The sequence below is a fragment of the Amblyomma maculatum genome, chromosome 11 (assembly GCF_055883805.1).
Source record: "Amblyomma maculatum isolate TAMU_Amacu chromosome 11, ASM5588380v1, whole genome shotgun sequence".
Classification (NCBI taxonomy): domain Eukaryota; kingdom Metazoa; phylum Arthropoda; class Arachnida; order Ixodida; family Ixodidae; genus Amblyomma; species Amblyomma maculatum.
The window spans coordinates 80,058,558-80,080,312 of record NC_139354.1 but is presented as its reverse complement, the minus strand read 5'-3'; the positions used below and the strand labels follow the sequence as shown (position 1 = coordinate 80,080,312).

Sequence of the window (21,755 nt, the reverse complement as noted above, 5' to 3'; positions counted from 1 at the left end):
GTTGTGCAGAACAGTGCGTCTGAGACCTTAACCATTCTCCGAGCAGCAGGATACAAGGCGTCAAGGGAATGCTGGAGAGATGGTGCAAGAAGGCTGGAGCTGAAAACTAGTATGGAGCGCGGCGTAGCGCCACTCCCTGTTGCGTCGGCTAGGGCATAGGGGTGCCTGGTAACACTCAACACCACGGGGCGAAGGAGGATTGAGGTTGGGGGAGATAGGCGGAAGGCTCCATGACGCGAGGCACCGTGGCTTGAGCATTACTGAGCAGTGAGCACAAATGTGCCGACATCGATTCTTGGGACTGCGGAAGCAATAAATAACCTAGCTTCTCGGGCCCTTCAAATGGCGGAGACAGCTCTGGGCCAGCAAGACGCTGGGTTCGCCGGTCATTTCAGGACCGTTCGACCATGTTTTTGTTTTTTTGCGGTAGTCTTGTTTTTGTAATCGCACGTACTGTAGGAGAGAGAGAAGGATAGCTCTCTGGGACGGAATTTGGCGGGAAGATGAAAGAATGTGGGTGCTTCGCGTCTGGAGAAGAAGTTGTTTTGCTTACTAGCTTTGCTTTGTTTTTGCATGGATGGAAACTAGAAAGTAATTTAAAAGTAATTTAATTACTCAGTAGAAGTAATTGTAATGTAATTTCATTACTTTTTGGGAGCAGTAATGAGCAATGTAATTTAATTACTTTTCTGGGATTTACAGCAAAGTAATTAGTAATGTAATTTAATTCTTTTTCAAAAGTAATTTTGCCATGTATGATCTAGACATAGAAATCCTTTAATTTCTATTTCCCTTTCCAGAAGAAATCAGCTAAATGTAGGTAAACAGACAGTTAACAGCCCATTTTCGCGCCGTGATTTGTCGTCTCTCAACCATAATTTCACCGAACGAAACAAAGTGCTGACCGGATGGATGGTCCCGGTTCAGAGTAAGGCTGATATGCTCACCACGTCTGCTTCGCGTCAGCCATTCGAGGCGCATGAAGGCTTAATTTATATCGAGCGCGCTATACTTTGCAAATACGGTAGGCATGAAATCAGCATTATTTTTCAGTCGTAAAACCAGCAGTGTCGTTGAATGCTTTGGATGGTGTGGACTTCTATAAGTCCACCGCTGCAATGTTGTCCACCGCTGCACTGTTCCATCGAGTCAATACCTGTATTAAATTCTCTAGCCACAAGGTTTTTGTATTCTTTGGTGTTTTTTCTTTATCTGTGAAACAACACGTGTTTTTGTGGCATATAATGAAGTGTGGAGTTTTTGGAGGTGCTCTTCGACGTAGCCATTGCTATTTGTCGCCAAAAGTCAATATTTAGTCATTTAAATTTTTTCAGTTAAAAAATGCGAAGAACAATTCCGTGGCTCTTAAGGTAGCTCACGGCAATATATAGTTAGGTTCATTTGCCTGCCTCTGAAATCTAATTAATGCGAAAGCATTACTTCGTTATGTTCACAGATTTCTGTCCTCAGACCGTGTCTGCAGAACTTGTCAGCAAAACTGTGTCCGCAGCTGTTGTGAGTAATTGAGAAGAGTAGATGTTAATCAGTGGAGTAAATCAATAGAGAGTGACGTATTGTTGTTGCCGAAAAAATAATTAGGTCAATACGGTAATGAGATAGTTAACTGGTTCACAGGAAAGGAAAGGCGCAGTATCTGCCACTCTTGTTCAGTGGAGTCCTGACCAGCGCGTAAGGGAAGTGAGGAAGGTGAGAGTGAAAGCAGAAAGAGAAAAAGATGTGCCGTAGTGGATATGACGTCAAAGATGTGATGTCACGCAATCTAAAGTACAGCCAAAAAAGGGCATAGGAACGAATTGGCGCGCAATTTGAAAATAGCAAAGACTAAAATGGGTAAACAAGAAGTGAAATAATGTGAGCTAGAGGATGTCACATTATTCAACCGGGAGTACAGCCGAAAAAGGGCACAGGAAGAGATTGGTGCGCAATTTGAAAATACCAAATACTAAAATGGACAAACAAGAAGTGAATTAAGCAACTAGTAGCAACCACACTCAACCAACAGCAGCATTCGTGCTTACGTATTAGTCCAATGCAGATTCTGCAGAGCTCTTTCATTTTTTGAGCCTTTGCTGAAAGTAGTGTTTACGGCGCTCGACTATTGTTCCCAAGGATGCGGGATTGAATCCCGGCCTCGGCGGGAGCTTTTCGATGGAGGCGAAAAGCAAGGCGCCTATGTGCTATGCGATGTCAGTGCACGTTAAAGAACCCAAAGTGGTCGAAATTACCGGAGTCCTTCACTACGGCGTCTCTCATAGCCTGAGTTGCTTTGGGACGTTCAGTTCAGTTCAGTCGTTCAGTCGTGTCCGACTCTTCGTGACCCTATTGACCATGTCACGCCACGCTTTCCGGTCTCTCACTATCTTCCTAACATCACATAACTTCATCTGCAGTGCCTCGAGGATGCCATCTAACCATCGCGTTCGCTGCCTACCCCTTCTCCGGCGACCCTCAACCTTTCCCAAAATCAAATCTTTCTCCAGCGACTCCTCTCTTTTCATCAGATGACCAAAGTAGCTGAGCTTTAACTTTAGAATTTGACCCTCCAATGAGCAGTCAGGGTTTATGGTCGACAATATTGACTGATTTGATCTTCTGGCAGTCCAAGGAACTCTCAAGAGTCTTCGCCAGCACCACAATTCAAACGCGTCAATTCTTCGGCGGTCAGCCTTTTTCACAGTCCAACTCTCGCATTCATACATCACAACTGGAAAGACCATAGCACGAGTTATACAGATCTTGGTTGGCAAACTAATGTCTCCGCTCTTTACTAGGTGGTCAAGGCTAACCATTGCTCTCTTTCCCAGAAGCAGGTGTCTCCTAATTTCATGGCTGCAGTCTCCTTCCGAGGTAATCTTGGAGCCCAAGAAGAGAAAATCTGTCACAGCTTCCACTTCTTGTCCCTTGATGCTCCAGGACTTGATAGGGCAAGACGCCATGATCTTTGTCTTTTTAATGTTCAGTTTAAGCCTAAACTTCTCACTCTTCTTGTACGCACATCAGAAGTCTCTTGAGTTCCGCTTCACTTTCTGCCATTAAAGTGGTATCATCCGCATATCTAAGGTTGTTGATACGTTTTCCAGCAATCTTCACTCCAGCTGAAGACTCGTCTGAAGACGTAAAACCCCACAAACCAAACCAAACCAAAAATTGTTTGGGACACGCAGTTTGTCCGAATATAGTACACCTCACATTTTAGTAGATTTCACATACCGATGACTAGAACACCTTACCTCAGCACTGCTCACACTCACTACACTTTTCAAGGATGCAATATCGAATCCCGGCCTCGGCGACAGCTTTTTGTTACAGGCGAATAGCAATTGGCGCCCGCCTGCTGTTGAGATGTCTGGGCACAATAATAAATCCCAGGTGGTCGAAATTTCACAAGTCCTCCCCTACGGCATCCCTCATAGTCTGAGTCGCTTTTGACGTTAAACCGCACAAACCACACCACCACTGAAGATCTTTTTAATAATGACCTGAGTGACAGCATTTTATCACTTTTCATGGGCTGAAAAGAACATTGTTCCTGTGAATACAAAATGAAATCTGATTTTTTTCTTTTGTATATTTCCAAGGTGAGGAGGGAAAACAATCCCCTGTTTGAAGCCCTGTTCATGAAGGTTGTAACGACCGCAGTCTAGCCACGGCCGCTCGATGGAAGCGCACTAGGTGCGGCCTGCTACGTTGCCCGAAACCGGCGGGAGGCGCCTACTTCCCGTCGCCGCCGCCGCGGCGCCACCGTTCGAGGACAGCCGCGCGCGGAGAGCTGCGCCTGGCTGCGCTTTCAGGGAGGCGTCGGCGTGGTAGAAGCCTTTTATTTTAAGGATATAAGAGCTCCGCTTCACACAATTAGGCAACACGAATTAGTATATACTGTCATGTCTAGTGTGACCATGTCGGCACCTAGCGCTTGCTCGGAAACGATGTATACTGGAGTGTACCCCGAAAATCTTAATGTGATGGTGGGCCAAGGCCACTCGATTGGAGAGCTCGCATTACCGGGATGTTGCATTCGGATCAAGTTGTTTGTCACACGAAAATGTCACCAGGCTGTGAACAATTCGAAGTTGTTCAGCTGCTATGGTAGCCTAATGCATAACCACTTAACTATGTCGCGAATTCCGTGGGTCATTTTCATACCATTTACTCATTCCTGCATACAGCTTTTATACACAAATTTATGTAAACCTGTTCTAAGCTGACAGTTTCCTACTGTGAGCAACCTCTGTGAAAATACGACATGTAACTAACCTTTCTATCTCATTCTGACAAATGTTACGTTGGAAATATGAAGATGTTTGTTCGGTTAAATCTACATGATAACCTGGAATCTTCGACTCAGTTGGAGACCTTAAACTTTTTACGCCAGAAGGCTATCCATCATGGCTTCTCGCATTTTGCATCACCGAACTAAGCGTGCTTCATAGAGCCGGTCTGCCTCAAGGTGCTACGTATATGCGCCGAAAGTTTTTATTACCATTTTTATTGGCAGCTCCCAAACCCGTAAACTTTTTGCAGGTTTGTAATTTTCAATGGAAGAACGCGCATCGATCGTTCCTGTTGTGAAACCCTTAGCTGCGATGACAAGAATGTTCACGCTTCAGAGCGCAACTGCAGCCGAGATTCAGCGAGCAGCCGAGTACGTTTATTAAATGGCCACACAAAAAAGGAAGAAAATTACCAATCGCAGATGGAAAACCTTTCATGAGAGAGGTTTATGCCATAGCCATAAATGTCGTTCCACTGTTGAGTTGACATTTCCAGCCCAGCTCGCAGTCAGTGGGTGCCGCAACTTAACCATATCTTGCATAGCGCCTCAGCATGGGCACGATCATTGTTTTCATAGATTAGCTACATGTACTGTGTACAGTGAGAACAGAATGATGAAATCAAAAGTTTAGACAGCTTGCTACTTCGCCGGACCTCTTCAGACTTCATCCTCCTGTTAATGAATGTACTCGTAAGCTGACAAAGCTTGATTACTTTCTTTGCGGGGTACATCAAGCCTCATTGTCTTTGGTTTTCATCAACCTGAAACTGGTTCAGTTGACATATTTCCTGCAACAGGCTTTTGCATGACTGACATGTCGCCTCAAAACCATCACCAAATATCGCATAAATTAAGCAACAACCTGGTAGTGATAAACAAAACTTGGGGTTCTTAAATCTCCTTGCTGATCCTCGTTAGAGTACCCGCTCTTTGCTACCTGCTTATTCACCGTCTCCCGTAATTGCTGCCTCTGTCGCATATATAATTAGAATGTAGCCTTAAGCCACCGCATTATATGAAATAGAACCCTACACATAGCTATATGAAGCCCCTTTTTACTGAAGCCGTACGAACATGCCCTATAAGAGTATAGTGTGCCAGACTTGGGATCTAAGGGTCCCACTTTCAATAATTCCCATTTCACCCTTACATCATATTGACTCTCTCCGATTCGGCAACCACATTGAACATGTCGCGTTCTCATTGCACCAAAGGTGTCTGGCCATATCACCAACGAACGTGCCTCTTACAAGAGAGGTATCTTTCCAACTTTCCGCCGACAGAGCGGGCGCCGGATTTTCTGTGGAACGGGGCTTTTCAGTTTATCGCATCGGCTCAAACAGTCTCAAGAGTATAAACAAATGTTGTATGCACAGACTACTTTGCCTGCAAGGACACTCAGACTAGCGCGGCAAAATATAGAACAAATTCTATGCTTATATAAAAAAACGCTTCGTACCGTTTTCTGTTATGTCCTCGCAGCATAACCTGCGAGAAAAGCTTCTGGTGCTACCTCATCATGCTCATCTGCTTCACAACACATAGGTAAAAATCTTAGTTCACTGGCCAGCTTTATGGTAACTAAATAGGTTAACAACGTGACGGGTACACAGGAAAAGAGGACGACACAACTAGCGCGGTTGTGCCGCCTCTTCTCCTATGTTCCCGTCACGTTGTTTGTACTGTTAACCTATAATTTATCACCAACAAGTCCAATCTGCTGTCCCTTGTAGCAAATTTAATGGCAGCTGATAGGGCATTATGCTTCAGCATCTGGAATTTTAACCTCAGCGCCGCTTTCATTTCAAAGGAAGCGAGTGCATTTCCACTCCTCGCTACTGCCTTTGTCTGAAGCGAGCTCAGCAGATAAAATTTGAGGGTCTCTTAGATGTCTCTTAAGCGGAGGACGGCGAAAGCCTACCCTTGTCTTATCATTTGCCTCTCATCGTTTGCCGCAGTTCATTTCAAGTCGTCGTTTGATATATTGGTCGTTTCCCAGTCATGATGCGTCTGCCTGCGTAGTCATTGTAGCCCTTACCACTCATAACTAAGAAGGTTACTCATTTAGAATCAGCAGTGGTCATTAAAGATCATCCTTTCACATATTGGTAATTTCATAGTCATTAGTAGTATTGATGAGTCATGCCTAGCTATTATAGTCATCACCACACATCGCTAAGCACTTGTACTCATTTCTAATCAATTGTGGTCATTACATACCATAGTTTGATATACTGGTCATTACAAATCATTTTAGTCATTATTACCCATTATTAGTGATTAGCATTAGTCATTACCTCTATTAACATTAGTCATTACCGCAGACACGAGGCGAACGCATCCAGAAAGGAAGCAAACCGCGCGCTCAGCCGGCGACCCCGGCGATGACGTGTCCCCGAACGGTGGCGTCCTCAGCAGAAATAGCGGGCGCAACTGTAAACTCCCCAAGGACGCGCTTGCCCATTGACGGCGGCGCGAAGCAGCAGGCCCCACCCAGTGCGCTTCCATCGAGCCGCCGTGGTCTAGCGATGGCTTCCAACAGCGACGTAATAGGACGACGGGTGCCACGAGCAAGGCAAAGTGGCATCTTCAACGCAGCGTGGAAGATGAAAACTGGAATACGGTGCTGTGAAGCCTCGAAAGCTTAATAATTTATAAAAAATGCTACTTTTTATAAGAAACATTTTTGGCCTGTTTCGAGTATCTGAGAAAATAGCCAATGAAAAGGGCTTTTTGAATCCACCTTTATCGATGTGCAGCACTTTATAAGCTAGACAAGTACGGATTGCCTTTCACCTGAACAAATTTTTTTTTTACTTTATATTCCTCAGGCTATAAATACAGAGCCCGCTTCGACGAAAAGCTGCGCATCTAAGACTGCTGCTGCAGCAGCGATTTCTTTGCACAATCGAACTGCAGATGTTGCATGGGTAAACCAACGACTAGACCAGGCAGGAATGCATAAACCACAGGGAAGTGAGTAACGCTGACGTTATCTTACTGCGGCTGTTGCTGGGCGATGCATGGACATCCTTACATGATATGGAACTGCAAAGTGCAATTACAGAAATATAAAGGTCGAGTACTAAGTCAGGCAAACCACTAGACATAACCACATCCGACCAATCTCTCTCACATCATGCATGGGCAACCTTTTCGAGCATGTCATCCTTAACAGATTACACAACCACATGCATACTCACAATCTCTTCCTACACACGATGCTGGGATTCAGAAGCCACTTTCCACACAAGACATCATGCTTCAAGTTTCCGAATAAATTCTACATCCGCAGCATCGAAACCGCACGAGAGCCTACTGGCTCTGGACCTCACCAAAGCATTTGACAATATACAACATGGCTCAATCCTTGACGCCCTCTCCAGCCTATGGGTAAGAAAACGCACCCACTCATATATCGCAGCCTTTCTCTGCGACCGCACCGCGGAACTCAAACTCGGTCCTATAGAATCCCCCTCCTTCTCTCTAGGTAATCCCAGAACACCAAAGGGATCAATCCTCTCCCACCTACCACTTAACATCAGCCTCATCTCGAGGGCCCACAAACTAACACAAATCCCAAAAGACATTACCCTGTGGACAACCACAGGAAATGTAGGAAACATAACGGACGCTTTTCAAGCTGCAGCGGACGTAGTGACAACGCACGCAGCATCCATCGGCCTAGCGTGCTCCCCCACTAAATCCTAACTCCTGTTGCTCCACCCAAACCACCGCCTTACCAAGCAAAAACTTCCCTCCATACACATCACCATAGGTGGGCTCCAAGTGTGCGAGGTCCGCGAACTTCGAGTTCTGGGAATGTTCCTGCAAAACAATGGACTCAACACGGAAACTATCCTGAACTGATTATTACCACCCATCAAACTGTCAGACTCGTCAAACGAATAGCGAACAAGCACAGAGGCATGCGAGAGCACGATTTCCGGCGGTTTGTAGAGGCATTTGTCATCAGCCAAATGGTCTATTCACTCCCGTATCTCTATCTTACAAAGGCAGAAACTGAGAAAGTGGACGCACTCGTTCGTCAGGCATACAAAACAGCACTTCACCTCCCGAAACATACTCCTACCACATGCCTCCTAAACATGGGAGTGCACAACACAATCCACGAACTAGTGGAAGCTCATCGTACTGCCCAAATCAACATACTTTCCTCCACAGAGACGGGCAGGTTAATTCTCGTAGCGCTAAATCTCCAACCAATTGGTCCAGCCTTTGAAAACAGCCACCTAGTCCCCCAACAGATCCGCGACAACCTTACCGTACAACCCCTACCTAAACATATGCCCCCTGCTCACCACAAGGCTCGACGAGAAGCTCGAGCCAAGGCGTTACACAAAGCATACGCGACTGACACCAAAGCGGCCTACGTAGGCGCGGCAGAATACAGTCACCCCATGGCACATGTCATCAGTGTGATTTCTTATAACTTCAATCACATAGTTTCTGCGTCTGCCAAAGCAAAAACGTCGACAGAAGCCGAAGAGGCAGACGTAGCGCTAGCCATCTCCTCTTCCACTGCCACACTCATTTTCAGCGATTCTAAAACGGCCATTCAAAATTTTGTAAGAGGGAAAATACACCCAGTCGTCCATCAAATCATAACCTCTGGTTCCACAGCTCCCCTACCCATTCAGATCATCTGGGTACCATTCCATGCAGGCAACCCCGGTAACGAGGCAGCCCACGCAACTGCTCGAGCGCACGTCAACCGACCGGTGCATACCGAGGACTGGGAAGCACGCGGAACAGACTTCTCACCTATCATGACATAACACTTCACTAACGAGAACAACGACTCTTATATCCCCCACCTCACACCTCTCTCAAAACCGCAACAAATAATCTGGTGACAGTTACAAGCCAAAACCTTTCCCTCCCCAGCTTGGTTGGCTTTGGCACACCTGGACCGGTACGACCCCACATGCTCTCTATGTGGCGTACCTAGAGCAACCTTCAATCACATAATGTTTCTGTGCAAAGATTTGAAGCCATCGCCACAATGGGGCCTCACGAACCAAGAGGGTTGGGAGATTGCGGTCTCCAGCTCGGACCTTGCAGCGCAAAAGATGCTGGTTGACTGGGCTGAAGCGGTCGCTGCCAGGCACGGCCTGAGAGACACCAGCCGGGATCAGGAACCGCAACAACCCTTGTAATGTACCGTGGTTCCCAAAAGAAATGTTTTACCACCACCTCTGAGCAGCGCAGCCTGCTCACCAGGGCCCGGGATACAGCCCAGGCCAATGGTATCCTGGAATGAGGAAACCACCCACGCTATTTCGTTAAACGATTAAAGTTTACTCTCTCTCTCTCTGGTAAGCCTCGGCCTATACCTGGCCCGACCGCCAGAGTGCGCTGGCCAAGTCGGCCGTACACGTTGGCCCGAGGTCGATTGCCGAAGATCGGCCATTTTAAAGTCCCGACCTCAGGCTCAGCTGGGCGTCCGAGCTCAGCTTTTTGAGTTTCAGTTGGCTATTTTAGCAAGGATCGAGAGTGGTCCAACCACAGGCTTGCCGCTTGAAATGTCAGTGCCCGTTAAGATCCCCAGATAGTCGAAATTACTTCGCAGCCCGCTATTACAGCAAATCGTAAAGATCCTTTCTCTCTTAAATCTTAAAGATCTCTTTCCTCTTTCGCTCCCATATTTCTCCTATCTCTTGCGGCACGATTCAGGTGTCCACCGAACAAGTGTCACAGACACTGCGCCTTTTCTTATCTGTGAACCCATCATAGGAAAAGTTATGACCTTGAATTTTTTAATGTCAAATTTGCTTCCATGATAACGGCTTGAAAACATGTGTAGTCAAGTTTTCGCTTCAAAGCATGGTCCGACAAGGCATCTAAGCCGCCAGTTCCCAAGGGATCGCGGCCGTCTCATGAGGACAGGGGGGCAGATCACCTCGTGATAATGGATCTGATATAATAAAAAGTTTCTATGCTATGCTCTTCGGAGCTGTTCAGGCACCTGCCCAATGCTTCACAGTGTGCAGGGGCACTGAGAAATGCGCGCCTTGTAAAGCCACACGACAGAATGGATTGTGTATCTTCCAATCTCATACTTGCACGAGCACAGCAACGAATACGCGGCAAAGAAAGCAAATTTCCCCTGTGCGGCATGAGCCCAGGCCTTGCTAGACGTCATCCTCAAAGGGTGCTCCTGGACTGATTGATTGATTTATAGGAAGGGAAAGGCACGCTCTCTCACTTGTTTCCCGTGGACACCTCAACCGCCGCGTAAGGGAAGGGAGGAAGGCGGGAGTGATAGTGGAGAGCAAGAGGAGTCATAGTGGAGGGATGTGGAGTAATTTCGACCACCTGGGGATCTTTAACCTTCCGACATGGCAATGTTCTCTGTTGGAGAGGAGGCGGGCGCGCTATCGCAGCTGTTTTGCTTCGCGCCACGTGCTCAACACAGAAGGCCGATATATTTAATAGGTTCTGTTGTGTGGTGGGGGTGGTAGCAACTTCTAATGACACAAATGAAAGGAATTATTTCGGGCTGGGCGAGTCTAGGGTGGCCTCCAATCGGGGGCGACCTCTGGAGCTCGTGTGGCGAGGGCCAGTTGAGTAGTTTTTCTTTGGCTGGCCAACAGCTTGTCCCATTCCTCCGTTGAGAGAGATGGCAAGACTGTCTTTGGAGGGGGATTGCTGGCGCATTTCCACAGTATATGGTCTTGATTGGCTTGCGTCCCGTCACCGCAGTGCCGGCATGCAGAGTTGAATTTTCTGTTAATTACGATAATCGGTAGCGGCTAAGAATGGCCTTTGTTGGTAGGCATCTGAGTGTTGTGGCTTGTGCCCGGTCCAGATCGGGGTGAGGGGCGGGGTACGTGCATCTTAGCTCGCGATAAAAGTTTATCTCCGCGTATGTGCGCGGCGCCTCGACAGGCGCGTCCGTTCCCGATATATATCCCGTCTCCCGGTTGGTTAAGCTTCAGGCTAGATGGTCGACCCCTTCGTTCCTGGAGTTACCCGCGTGAGCCGGAACCCATAGGAGATTAATGGGATTGAGAGATCGGATTGCTCAGAATTCGCGCCGCGAGTGCGCTTACAGAATTTTTGCCGAAATTTTGAACGGCGCTCTTTGAGTCGCTTAGAATAGTTTTGGTGCTGCGATCCACGATGGCCAGTGCGATATCTACTTCCTCTGCCTTGCATATGGAGCTAGCATGAAATGTTATGGCGTTAATGAAGGTTGCCTTTGAAGTGGCCATATATGCCACGTATGCTCCGTTTTTATGTGTTGAGCTGCATCCACGTACACTGCTTGTGGATCGTCCTCGTACTGTTTCTCAAGGTCCGTGCCCTTGTCTTCTGGCGGGCATCATGTCTGCCTGGTAGCATGTTTTTGGCTATTGGTTTAACAACTAGTCTACTAGTAATGTCAGCCGATAAATGGGATGTTGCGCACACCTCCTGAGTGGGGTGTATGTGGATCATTCGAGAAGTACGCGTCCCGCAAGGCTGCCTGAGAAGCGGGTCACCTGTGCTGTCTTATGGGCTTCAATTAGTTCAGGTAGCATGGTAAAAACTCCAAACTGCAGCAGTCGATCTGAGTTAGCGTATACTGGCAAGGCAAGGGCCGCTTTTTATGCTGTTCTAATTATGCTATTAAGTGTGTCTTCGTCCCTATGACGCAGATGATAATACGGGCAAGCATACATGATTCTGCTTATCATGAAGGCTTGATTGATCCTGCAGAGGTCGGCTTCTCTCATACCCCTGCGACGTGTGGCAATGCATTAATAATATAAACAGCGCGAACACGAAGACAAAGGACAGCCCACCTATCTCGTGCGCCGTGATGCGTAGCCGGCGCCCGAGACATGACATTAGCGAGATTGGGCAGAGGTTCCCCATCTCGAGGATTTTGCCTGGTTTAGGTACGAAAATAATTTTAGCGTGCTTCCATTCCTCAGGGACTCTGCCCTTTGTCCAGTACCTGTTGAAGAGGTCCGTGAGAGCCTCTACTGACTCGTCCTCTAAATTGTGCAACATCTTATTGGTGATGCAATCTTCCCCCGGCACCGAGGTGGTGTTAATTTGATTAAAAAAAGCTCTGATCTCCGCTACGGTAGAGACGCTATCCCTGTAAGGATTATCCAATCCTGACTACTATCTAGCGTGGGGATATCCGGGGAGGTGTTAATGTATTTATCTTTTAATGTGGTCATGAGCTCTTCGTCGGTGCCTTGGAAAGATTGCGAGATCCTATGTAGGTTCTTGTGGGATTCGGCCTTAGTTCTCGTAGGATCCAGTATTTGTCAAAGTAAAAATCACGTGTTCTTTTTGCCCAGTAGCCCATTAAGGCGGTCGCAAGTCTGATGCCACTGCTCTCTGCTAAGTTGCTACGAGTAAGCCTCGATTTCCTTTTCAAGCCTTGTTAGCCGAATTTTTAAACGTCGGTAGTGCTTATTTTTACGCCATCGAGCATGGATACTTCCTTGTGCTTCAATCATGTGCACTAGCTTAGCGTCCGGGCTGGAACTGCTGTCTTCAGGAGTAACAGTTTTTGAAGCGTTTGCGGTGTCTTGCAACAGACGCTCCATCCATTGTTTTATATCTTTTATGCCTGCCGCTGGCCTTTGCGAGCGGACATATCTAGAGGCGTCCCAGTTGGTGTGCTTCATTTCCTGGCGACGCATTTTGCAATGCGTGGCGCGGAAAGTGGTACATAGTACATAGTGGTCGCTTCCTATGTTTATATTTAGATTTTCCCATGTCGTATGGGGGATATTCCTGGTTTGGTTTGGTTTGTGGGGTTTAACGTCCCAAAGCAATTCAGGCTATTAGAGACGCCGTGGTGGAGGACTCCGAAAATTTTGACCATCTGGGGTTCTTTAACGTGCACAAAGAACTGCATAAACTGCAGACTGCAGAAAGAAAACTGCATATTCCAGAGCCTTACGCTCGGCTCGGAATCCCCTGCAGTTCCGCTGCCACACTATAACAGGTGTACTAGCCATCACGTATCGGGTAAGGTTCCACTTGCGCAGGTTGTATTACGCTGGGTCTGAGAATGCTGCTCGGGGATGGACGCGCCGAAGCGCTGTCGGCTGGTCTGAGAATGCAGTGTGGGCGGGAGGCAAAGGGTCTGCATTTGCGTTGGAGATGTTATAATCAGGTTGCTAGGGAATGCTAAGGGATGCTAGTGCGTCAACCCTGGTTGTAAGTGGGTCGAGTTTAGCTAGGACAGTTTCGAAAGTAGTTGGAAACTTGCCATTTGTCAGTTCCTTTGTTAAGCTGTGGTAGTAATTTCTCGATTGTTTCTTCCACCTTGGCGAGTCGTTGGTCTATTTTTGAAATCTCTCTTCATAATTACTCTCTAAGTCATCTGTATCTGGCCGAGGTACCAAAGGTGCATTTCGTTTGTTACGGCGGTTTTGATCCACTTCCATGTCCTCATTGCGGGTTACTCCAAAGCGAGTGCAAGCCACAGACGACTTTTTTATTTTTTGATTGCGCATTTGCAGTTTCTAGCTGTTTGATTTTTGCGTTAGACTGAGCTAACTGTTGTTGCAGTTGTCGAACTAGCTCTTCCAGGTCCCTTACCTGTGGGTCGGGTGCTCGGCGTTGCTTGTTGCTGCAAGTGGCGTCTTCCATGCCAAGTGTTTGGCAGGTCTTCCTTCTTCTCCGGAGTTGGAGTTGGTCCGCGAGCTGCGCCTCTGTGACGACGACCTGTTGCTATCTCTGCTCCCACTGCGTCCAGGTAGAGGGGGAAAAGAGTCATCCCTTGGTTCCTGTGGCTTAAGTGGTTGGATTGGGGCTGGGTCGGTTGGGGGACTGCTGCTTTGCAGTGGCGGGAAGCATTCATCCCTTGGGGGGGGGAATTGTTGGTGGCCGCGTTCTCCGGGACTGGCGGCCGCTTGGGTAAGTGGCAGTGTCCGTGAGGGATTGTGAGGATTTGGGCCTGTAACTAGGCGCGAAGCGGTATTTGCAGCTTCTGCTGTCTGTTGGATGTGAGCTTTTGCATACGATGCACACGGCTTGATAGGTAGGTGGTTGGCCGGCTGGGGGGGGACTCGTGGGCGACGCCGCAGCGGCGGCAAGTAAGTATTCGTTGTTGGGGGCACACGTCCGCTCGGTCACCCATCTTGCGACAGTTGAAGCACGCCTCTGGGCGAGACTTCAAAGGGAAGACTTCGAAAGTAAACCTCAAGTACCGCGCGTGTCGGGCAGCTCGGTGTTGGCGAACGTCACGACAAAGTGTCGTGTCTTGTCCATACGACGCGCAACAACGATGGGGAGATGGGGATTACGAGCGCGGAGCTCAGCCAGGATATTGGCATCGTTTTCGTAACTGTAGGCTCGGTACAAAATCCCCCGTACGGAATTGTCCGGGGCTGGGGCGTAGGCGGCAACCGGGACTACTGTTTTGTCGATAGTAATGATGCCGATCTTGGCGTAAGACACAGTTACGGGCATTGTCGGGCGTGCTCACTGTGATGGTGTTGTTAGTGGGGTGGACACGGACTTGGTCGGCAGTAACCGCCAGGCGGTGGTCGACATTGGCGGCTGCGTAGATAGCAAGTGCGAGTAGTGCGGGGGCCTACGGTGTGGAGGTTCAGTGTGCCCTGTTGGCGAAGGACGATGTTTAGGTGTTCCGAGGGCAGGCGGGGAAGTGGACGCCTCCTGGTCAAAGGTGGATGGCATCCGCATGGCCGCGGAAGCGGTGGAGTCGATGTGGTGACTGGCGTCTGGGCCTCGCCAGGTTGTTTCTGGGGTGGAGATGGTCTTCGGTATCGGCGTGGCATCTCGAACGCCATCCATGAGCCATCAGATAATTCCACGGTAGTAATGTCGGTGCCTTCCACAGTGTAAGGCATAGTCAAGGCGTTGTTGGGCTTGGCGGGGCACGACGTCGCCACCGTCGCTGCGCGTGAACGCGCCGATGTCGTGAGGCAGCTGATAGGCTTAGCTGTCACAGCTGCTGCGGCCAAAAAATATTTGGTCGAGATATTATCAAATTTTGCTTGCCTTGGTCTGGAAATCACCACACCGGGTCCGGAGCGATAGATGAACGTCGACGGCAATGTTGGTGAATGCAAGTGGACAAAAACACGGAAGTTTGCTGGGAAATCACGGAGCTCATGTGAGATGCATCCGCGCTCTCCAGCTTCTTCGTATATGATTCCGCAACCGGGTACTCTGGCACTGTTATCGGGCTTATTCTCTATAAAAAAGGAAGCAAAAAATATTTGCCAGCCCCGATACCTGCTATATGGTATATAAAGCACCTGAACTGGGGCGGCGATATAAAGAAGTAGTGAAGAGGTGGTATCCCCATCAAAGTCGGTGAAGTAAGGGCTGAAATTAAGCGCCGCAGAACCAAAACAGCTGCCAGACCGGACAAAATCAGCAACTTAGTGCTCAGAAATCTTGACGACGGTTCCATTCGAGATTTTGCGAGCTATATGCAAGAATGCTGGGACAACAGAGAGATACCGCAAGCGTGGAAAGCTGTGAAGCTGTTCTTCATCCCGAAGTCAGGGAAGAAGCTCAACTTTGAGTACCTCAGGCCCATTTCCGTCACAACGTCCGTTGGGAAATTGATGGAGCATGTCATCCAAACAAGAATGCATAGATTCATGGAATATCAAAACCTTTAGCCTGATATCATGATAGGCTGCAGGTCAAACCTATCGGCATGCGATGTCATGTTACAGCTTAAGGAGCAGATCATTGATAAAGTACTGTTGATATTAGGGTCGTTTTGGTACACTCCTGATCTGGTTCCACATAGGTTCCAGTATTGAGCGGAACATTTTTAAATGTTCCACTTGCTATGTGAAACCTGATTAAGAGTGTACTAAACGTCGCCAAAGCTTTTGATAATGTTAAACACGTAGCCTTACTTGAGAACCTTAATGCGCTAAATGTTGGCGTCAAGACATGTAACTACGCAAGGGGCTTCCTCTCCAGTCGGATTGTAGCCGCCAGTATTGGTGGAAAGTCATAAGTCAAATGCAAATGACACCGACATTCTTTAGTGTAGCAATCACTGGGCTACCAGGGCAGCTCGATGGAATCACAAACCTGTATCACACTTTATATCCGGAAGATGTGACGCAGTAGGTGAATGGGGTAGTGATGGGCAAATTGAAAGCACACTGCAGATGGTCATAGATGCCATAGTGATATATCACAAGCTAATTGCATTAAAACGTTCTGTACAAAAACCAGAGGCTCTTTATCTGTCACATCAAAAAAGGAGAAGACTCCCTCTTGCAAGTGCTCTGATACTATTTTAAGAGTCAATGGGCAACGCCATTTCTACCGTAGAAAGTATTACAGTGTTAGCACTGCGCATGCAAGCAAATGATACCTACAATATAAATATTTAGACTTTAAGCGAGTACCAGCCAGACGTACCGGCTACTCAAACGCATCTCTACCAAGCATGTGGGGATGGAAGCCAATCTTCTTAGATTGGTACAGGATTTTGACATTAGCGGTGGGCTATACGTTGCCCATATCTCAAACTGAAGAAAGCAGAAAAACCCAAAATTGAAATCATAGTCAGAAAAGGGATCAAAACCGCACTAGGTCGTCCTCCAAACACTTAGAAGGTAAAGCTTCTATGGCTGGGTGCCTCCAACCCTCTAAATGAGCTCAAAGAAGCCGCCACGGTGTCGCAGCATCAAAGACCTTTAAGAAGCAAAACGTGAGGAACAATCATTTAGCGCCTTGTGTTCGGACCTTCGGAATGTTCGGATAACGTGCATAAAGAAACTAGGGGTATACTCAAAATTTCACCGCGGTCAAAGAACATGCATTCGGTATTTCACAAAGGTAGATGCCAAGATAGGGCTGGGGCCCTACAAGTCATATTAGAAGGTAGATCTAATGTGCTCTACACGGACGTTGCCGAATACGATTGCAGGGCAGCAAACACACCGCTAGTGGTTCGAAGGAGTGGAGACCTGGTTTCGTACTACGAAATCAAAAACACAAGTTCAACTGAGAGAGAAGTAGTTGCCATTGCTCAAGCAGTAACACATTAGGGTACAAGAGTGATAGTGATTCTAACATAGCCACTCGGAATTATGGTATGGGCAGAATCTTTGCTAAAGCCGCCAAACTTCTCACAGCTCCAGTACCAGCAGAGAAAATCGCACCGATCTGGTCTCCAGCTCATCAGGGCCTTGAAGGGAACGATAAGACGCAAGCGACCGCCCGACGGCTTACTCAGACAGTCGCTGTTGAAGCGCTGCCTCCACGAGAAGAACCATTCCCTTCTGGTGACGAACTCCGAACGCTCATTCAAATTATTTCTCACTACATGGTCGGTCGTAAAGCCTACCGAGCAGCGGATAAACAGCTCTGCAAAATAGAAGAAATGGTGTGGAGGAAATTGCAAACCGGTGTGTTTCCAAACCCTCAATTGTGCACTAGAAGACATCCGCAAGATTTTAGTCTTAGCTGTAATCACTGCAATAGCATAACAGATCTAGCGAACATAGTCTGGAACTGCCATTCCTATAACGATCTGAATAGAAAGGTAAAAGTCTGGGTGACCTTAATACTCATTCACCTAGCAAAAGAGCAACGCAGTCATCCGTCTCGCCCTGGCCGCCGCCGATTCCCAAGACATTCCAGCTGACGGTTAGGGCAATGCATGGCGGTTTAGGCTAAAGCCTTCTCTCCCCCCCCCCCCTCCGTCATTCTTGACAGGTGCGAATAAATGGTATTTATCTCTCTCTCTATCTCTGTCTCTCTCAGACTGCACTCATATATAAGACGGATGACAAAGCGGTGTTGTTTGCGTTTGATTCGACTAAGTTATCCCTTTTTTAAGGAACAACAGCGCGGAGACGAAGGACAAAGAAGAAGACAACACCTGCGCTTCTTCCTTGTCCTTCGTCTCCGCGCTGTTTTTCCTTAAAAATATCTACCAACTAGCTCAATTTTCCGTGTTATTGAACTTTAAGTTATCCCTGATTGTACTTCTAGACTTGGAATTAATATTGGTTGTCGTCGGCGGGAAAGTGACAGCTACTGGTCCTTTACTTTCCCTAAACCAATTGAAGGCCACGGATTCGTGCTTTACTGGGTCAGCTACTGTATGTTATGTGGTGCGGCGTTCGAGAAGTCGCAGATGAAAGGTGCATCATGGGCGCCTGGATCAGACACCCGGAGGCGTCCCATTCTTATTTGCGAAAACCACCAAGTGAAGTAATCAGTCGTGACTAGATACATCGTCGTGATGATGCGATTGTTAAAAACAGAGTAAATGATTGTCTGCTCACTACACGCAAAGTGGTAATAGCGCATGCAAATTGTTCTTGACTGGAATTACCACATTACAATATACGCTATAAAATACTTAAGTGCCAGACGCGCATTCATCAGCCAGCATGTTTACCACCTATTTTAGCACACGTAAGATGAAGAGCAATATCATCTGGAACTAACGACGATAAAATTGGAAACATTGGCATTTTTTTATTGTCAGATCACTCTGCAGGTTATTCATTTGGAGTTGAGAAACACGATGGACAGTGTTTCTTATATGCGCAGTATCTTCCTGCACAGCATTGATCTAGATCGACACAATACATGGTTCCTGGCTCCCTAATTTTGCCTTCTTTGCAAGCGCACAGCTCTTTTCCTTTTGTGCATGGTCTCTTTTTTATATCCGGACATACCTCTTCTGGGTATTCTCCAGTGCTGCATACCGTTTTCACTGCGCGCCGTTTTCGCAGGATGAGGCATGAGAAAGAGAACGCAACAATCATTATACTAAAAAAACATAATTTGTTTGCCGGCTGCACTGGTAGTTTCAATAAAACGGTAGGCAAACATTTTTCCTAAAGACACCAACAGTGATAACGCGCGGTTAAAACGCGATCCATCGCTCACTCTTGTTTCGCAGGTGAATTTCCACTTGAGATAACGCTGCAACATTGCAGTGATAGGGAAATTTCAAAACATACACTTCTATGATTTCAAAGGCCTGTGACGTGCCTTAGAGGTGAAGGTTTCTGAACCTAAGGACGCTCAACTTGTGCATTGTAGGCGTTGAGAAGGAAATTGTACGTCATTAACCGTTCACGCCAGAACTGGCATCAAGTATGCGACGATCATGTCGGACTGCGTGGAAATAAAAACACGTGGAAATTACGAAATAAAACTTAAGCGCAAAGTAGACGAACACAAGACAGGAGACAGGACAATGTACAAATTGGCAACTCATTCTTTTATTGAAATACACACATAATATATAAGGACATATTTCCACCACCTATCAGCTGCCGTGAACGTTAGAAAGCCATATACATATCTAACGGTAACATTTATGTCTATTATTATTATCATTGTCGTTATCATCTGCCTGAATATACCCACAGAATAGGGTGAAGGCCTCTGCCATATTCTTCTAATTGACACGGTCATGTTCTAGCTGCCTCTACTTGACCCCTGCTAGTTTCTTAACATCATCCGCCCACCTAACTTTCTGTCGCCTCAGCTACGCTTTCCATCCATTAGAATACAAATTGTTAGCCGAAGCGACCATCGGTTATCCTCTCTTCGCACTACATGTCCTGCCCATGCCCATTCCATTGTCTTAACATGTACTTCTCTTCTCTACGTACCATTATCTTCAGGAATGGTACGTAAAATGGCATGCGGGAGCTGCTCGCACGGATAGATCACTTTATAGCAGCAAAGATGTCCTCTTGGCAACCAGTGTGCTTCTTATTCACCTAAGCAGGGTACGTTAGTACACAGCACTGTAGCTAGCAGTTTGATGAGGGAACGAATGTAAGCGTAGCTTTTATTGAAATCCAGAATCAGAGCTCTGTCTTGCATTTGGTCAATCGCGGATGCCGGCTACTGCTAAATATAACTACTTTCTATCCCAGGACGCACTTTGAATACATTCCAAAACAATGTTATTATCGTGTCCACGTAAAATTGCAGCTGCGCAAAGTAACATACCTGTATGATTAACTGAAGTTCATCCTTTATTCCTTAGCAAATATTGCTCTTAAACGGTTCTATCCAGGAACAAATCCTGTGGTGTCAAAGCTTCTCAACCCCCCCCCCCCCCATATCAAGAATCCTAAAAAATGTTCCCCTGCCCGTTTTCCTTCCCTCGGAATCCGTTACCGTAAGCAACCATCAGTTATCCTCTCGTCGCACTTCTGTCACTAACTTCAGTTATTTTTATGACCCACTCTGCACGCTTCCTATCTCTTAATGTTACCCATACCCTGTTTTCGTAGCATAGTCTTTTACTAACAAGGTTACTAGGATACGATTTCACAGATCAGTAGTTAGACCCTGACATGCGTATGATATTCCCATCTCTCGTGTTAGTACATCTTCGGCACAGGTAATTTTCAGAAATGGTCATTTTCTTCAGTCTATTCCTTCATAACACAGGCCTAGCGTGGTCTCCAAAACTAATATTGATGCGAGACTCAACTTGGCTGTTTCACTAACATGTTTCACCATATTTTAGACAAAGCATTAGAGGTTGCTTACATTTGCATTTACATTTACGACATCAAGGAAGAAAAAGCGGGCAGTGGCGCGGACAGGAGCGCTCGTGCCAGGCCCGGCAACATTTTCATTAAACGTCATCTCACTGCCATCGACCATCTCTCTGTCCTCTGTTCTCCTGTTTTCATCGGCTTGCCGTATCGTAACAATATATATAATGCTTTCGACAAGGCATATAAGTTGAACATTGATCAATGCGATCTGAAATGAATCGAATACTTCCTTGCTTATCCAGCACAATTTCTTTAGGTCAAAGTTATTATTCATAGTTAAGTAATGTTTATTCCGGCGTGCCTCAAGGCTCAGTCAATGGACCGCTATTCCTTCTCATATACATTAACTATCTCGATTCCAAAAACGTGTAACACTCGCCTGTTTTCTAACGATTCCGTGGCTTTTCAGTAAATAAAATCTCCCGATGATGTTAACCTTCTAACAGCGGTCATTCCTATATCTAGTTTCGGTGAAGCGATTGGCTCATACAACTGCTCATTGTCAAAGGTAAAGTTATGAGAGTATGCCGACACACTAAACCACTTCCAGATATGTGCCTAAATAACCTACAGTCCAGTCCTAAATATACAGCCGACCGCAAAGGGATGCTGAGCGGGTACGGGTGAGATCGATGGGGTGATTGTCTACCATGCGCATTTTGCACAAGAGTATAGATTATGAGGGGAGAGGCCATAAGGCTACCTTTCTCTCGAACGAGGAATGGAGATGCAGTAGGCATCAGTGCAACAGCGCATTTCCAAAACTTTCAGCTCGGGATCACATCGTTTAGAGATGAAGCGGGGAGAGAAAATGTACAAGTTCTTATTTATGCCTCTGGCACCAGAGTAAATCCGAAAATGAACGTTCTAATTTTGCGGGTAATCGGCGGTGTGCTAGTATGATAAGGCTATCTGTACCGTAATACCGCTACTGA

The 21,755-nt window shown here is 46.9% G+C and overlaps 1 protein-coding gene across 10 annotated transcripts in view; it reads right to left on the bottom strand.

The window, feature by feature from the left end:
* The window catches only part of LOC146174244 (uncharacterized), a 57,102-nt gene that overhangs the window by 28,720 nt on the left and 6,627 nt on the right, over positions 1 to 21,755 (bottom strand). The window contains exon 1 of one of the 10 annotated variants that reach the window (XR_014702239.1): positions 8,038 to 8,061. The exons of 7 other annotated variants lie outside the window; for them this stretch is intronic. Coding sequence is in view for 1 of the 3 variants with exons in the window: in XM_084584825.1 (XP_084440951.1) it covers positions 4,706 to 4,782 (77 nt within the window). In the remaining 2 variants the exon portion in view is untranslated. Of the gene's footprint in view, positions 1 to 4,705; positions 4,798 to 7,295; positions 7,320 to 8,037; positions 8,062 to 21,755 lie in introns of those variants that run through there. 2 more of the 10 variants (XR_014702237.1, XM_084584825.1) reach the window with 2 other exon arrangements.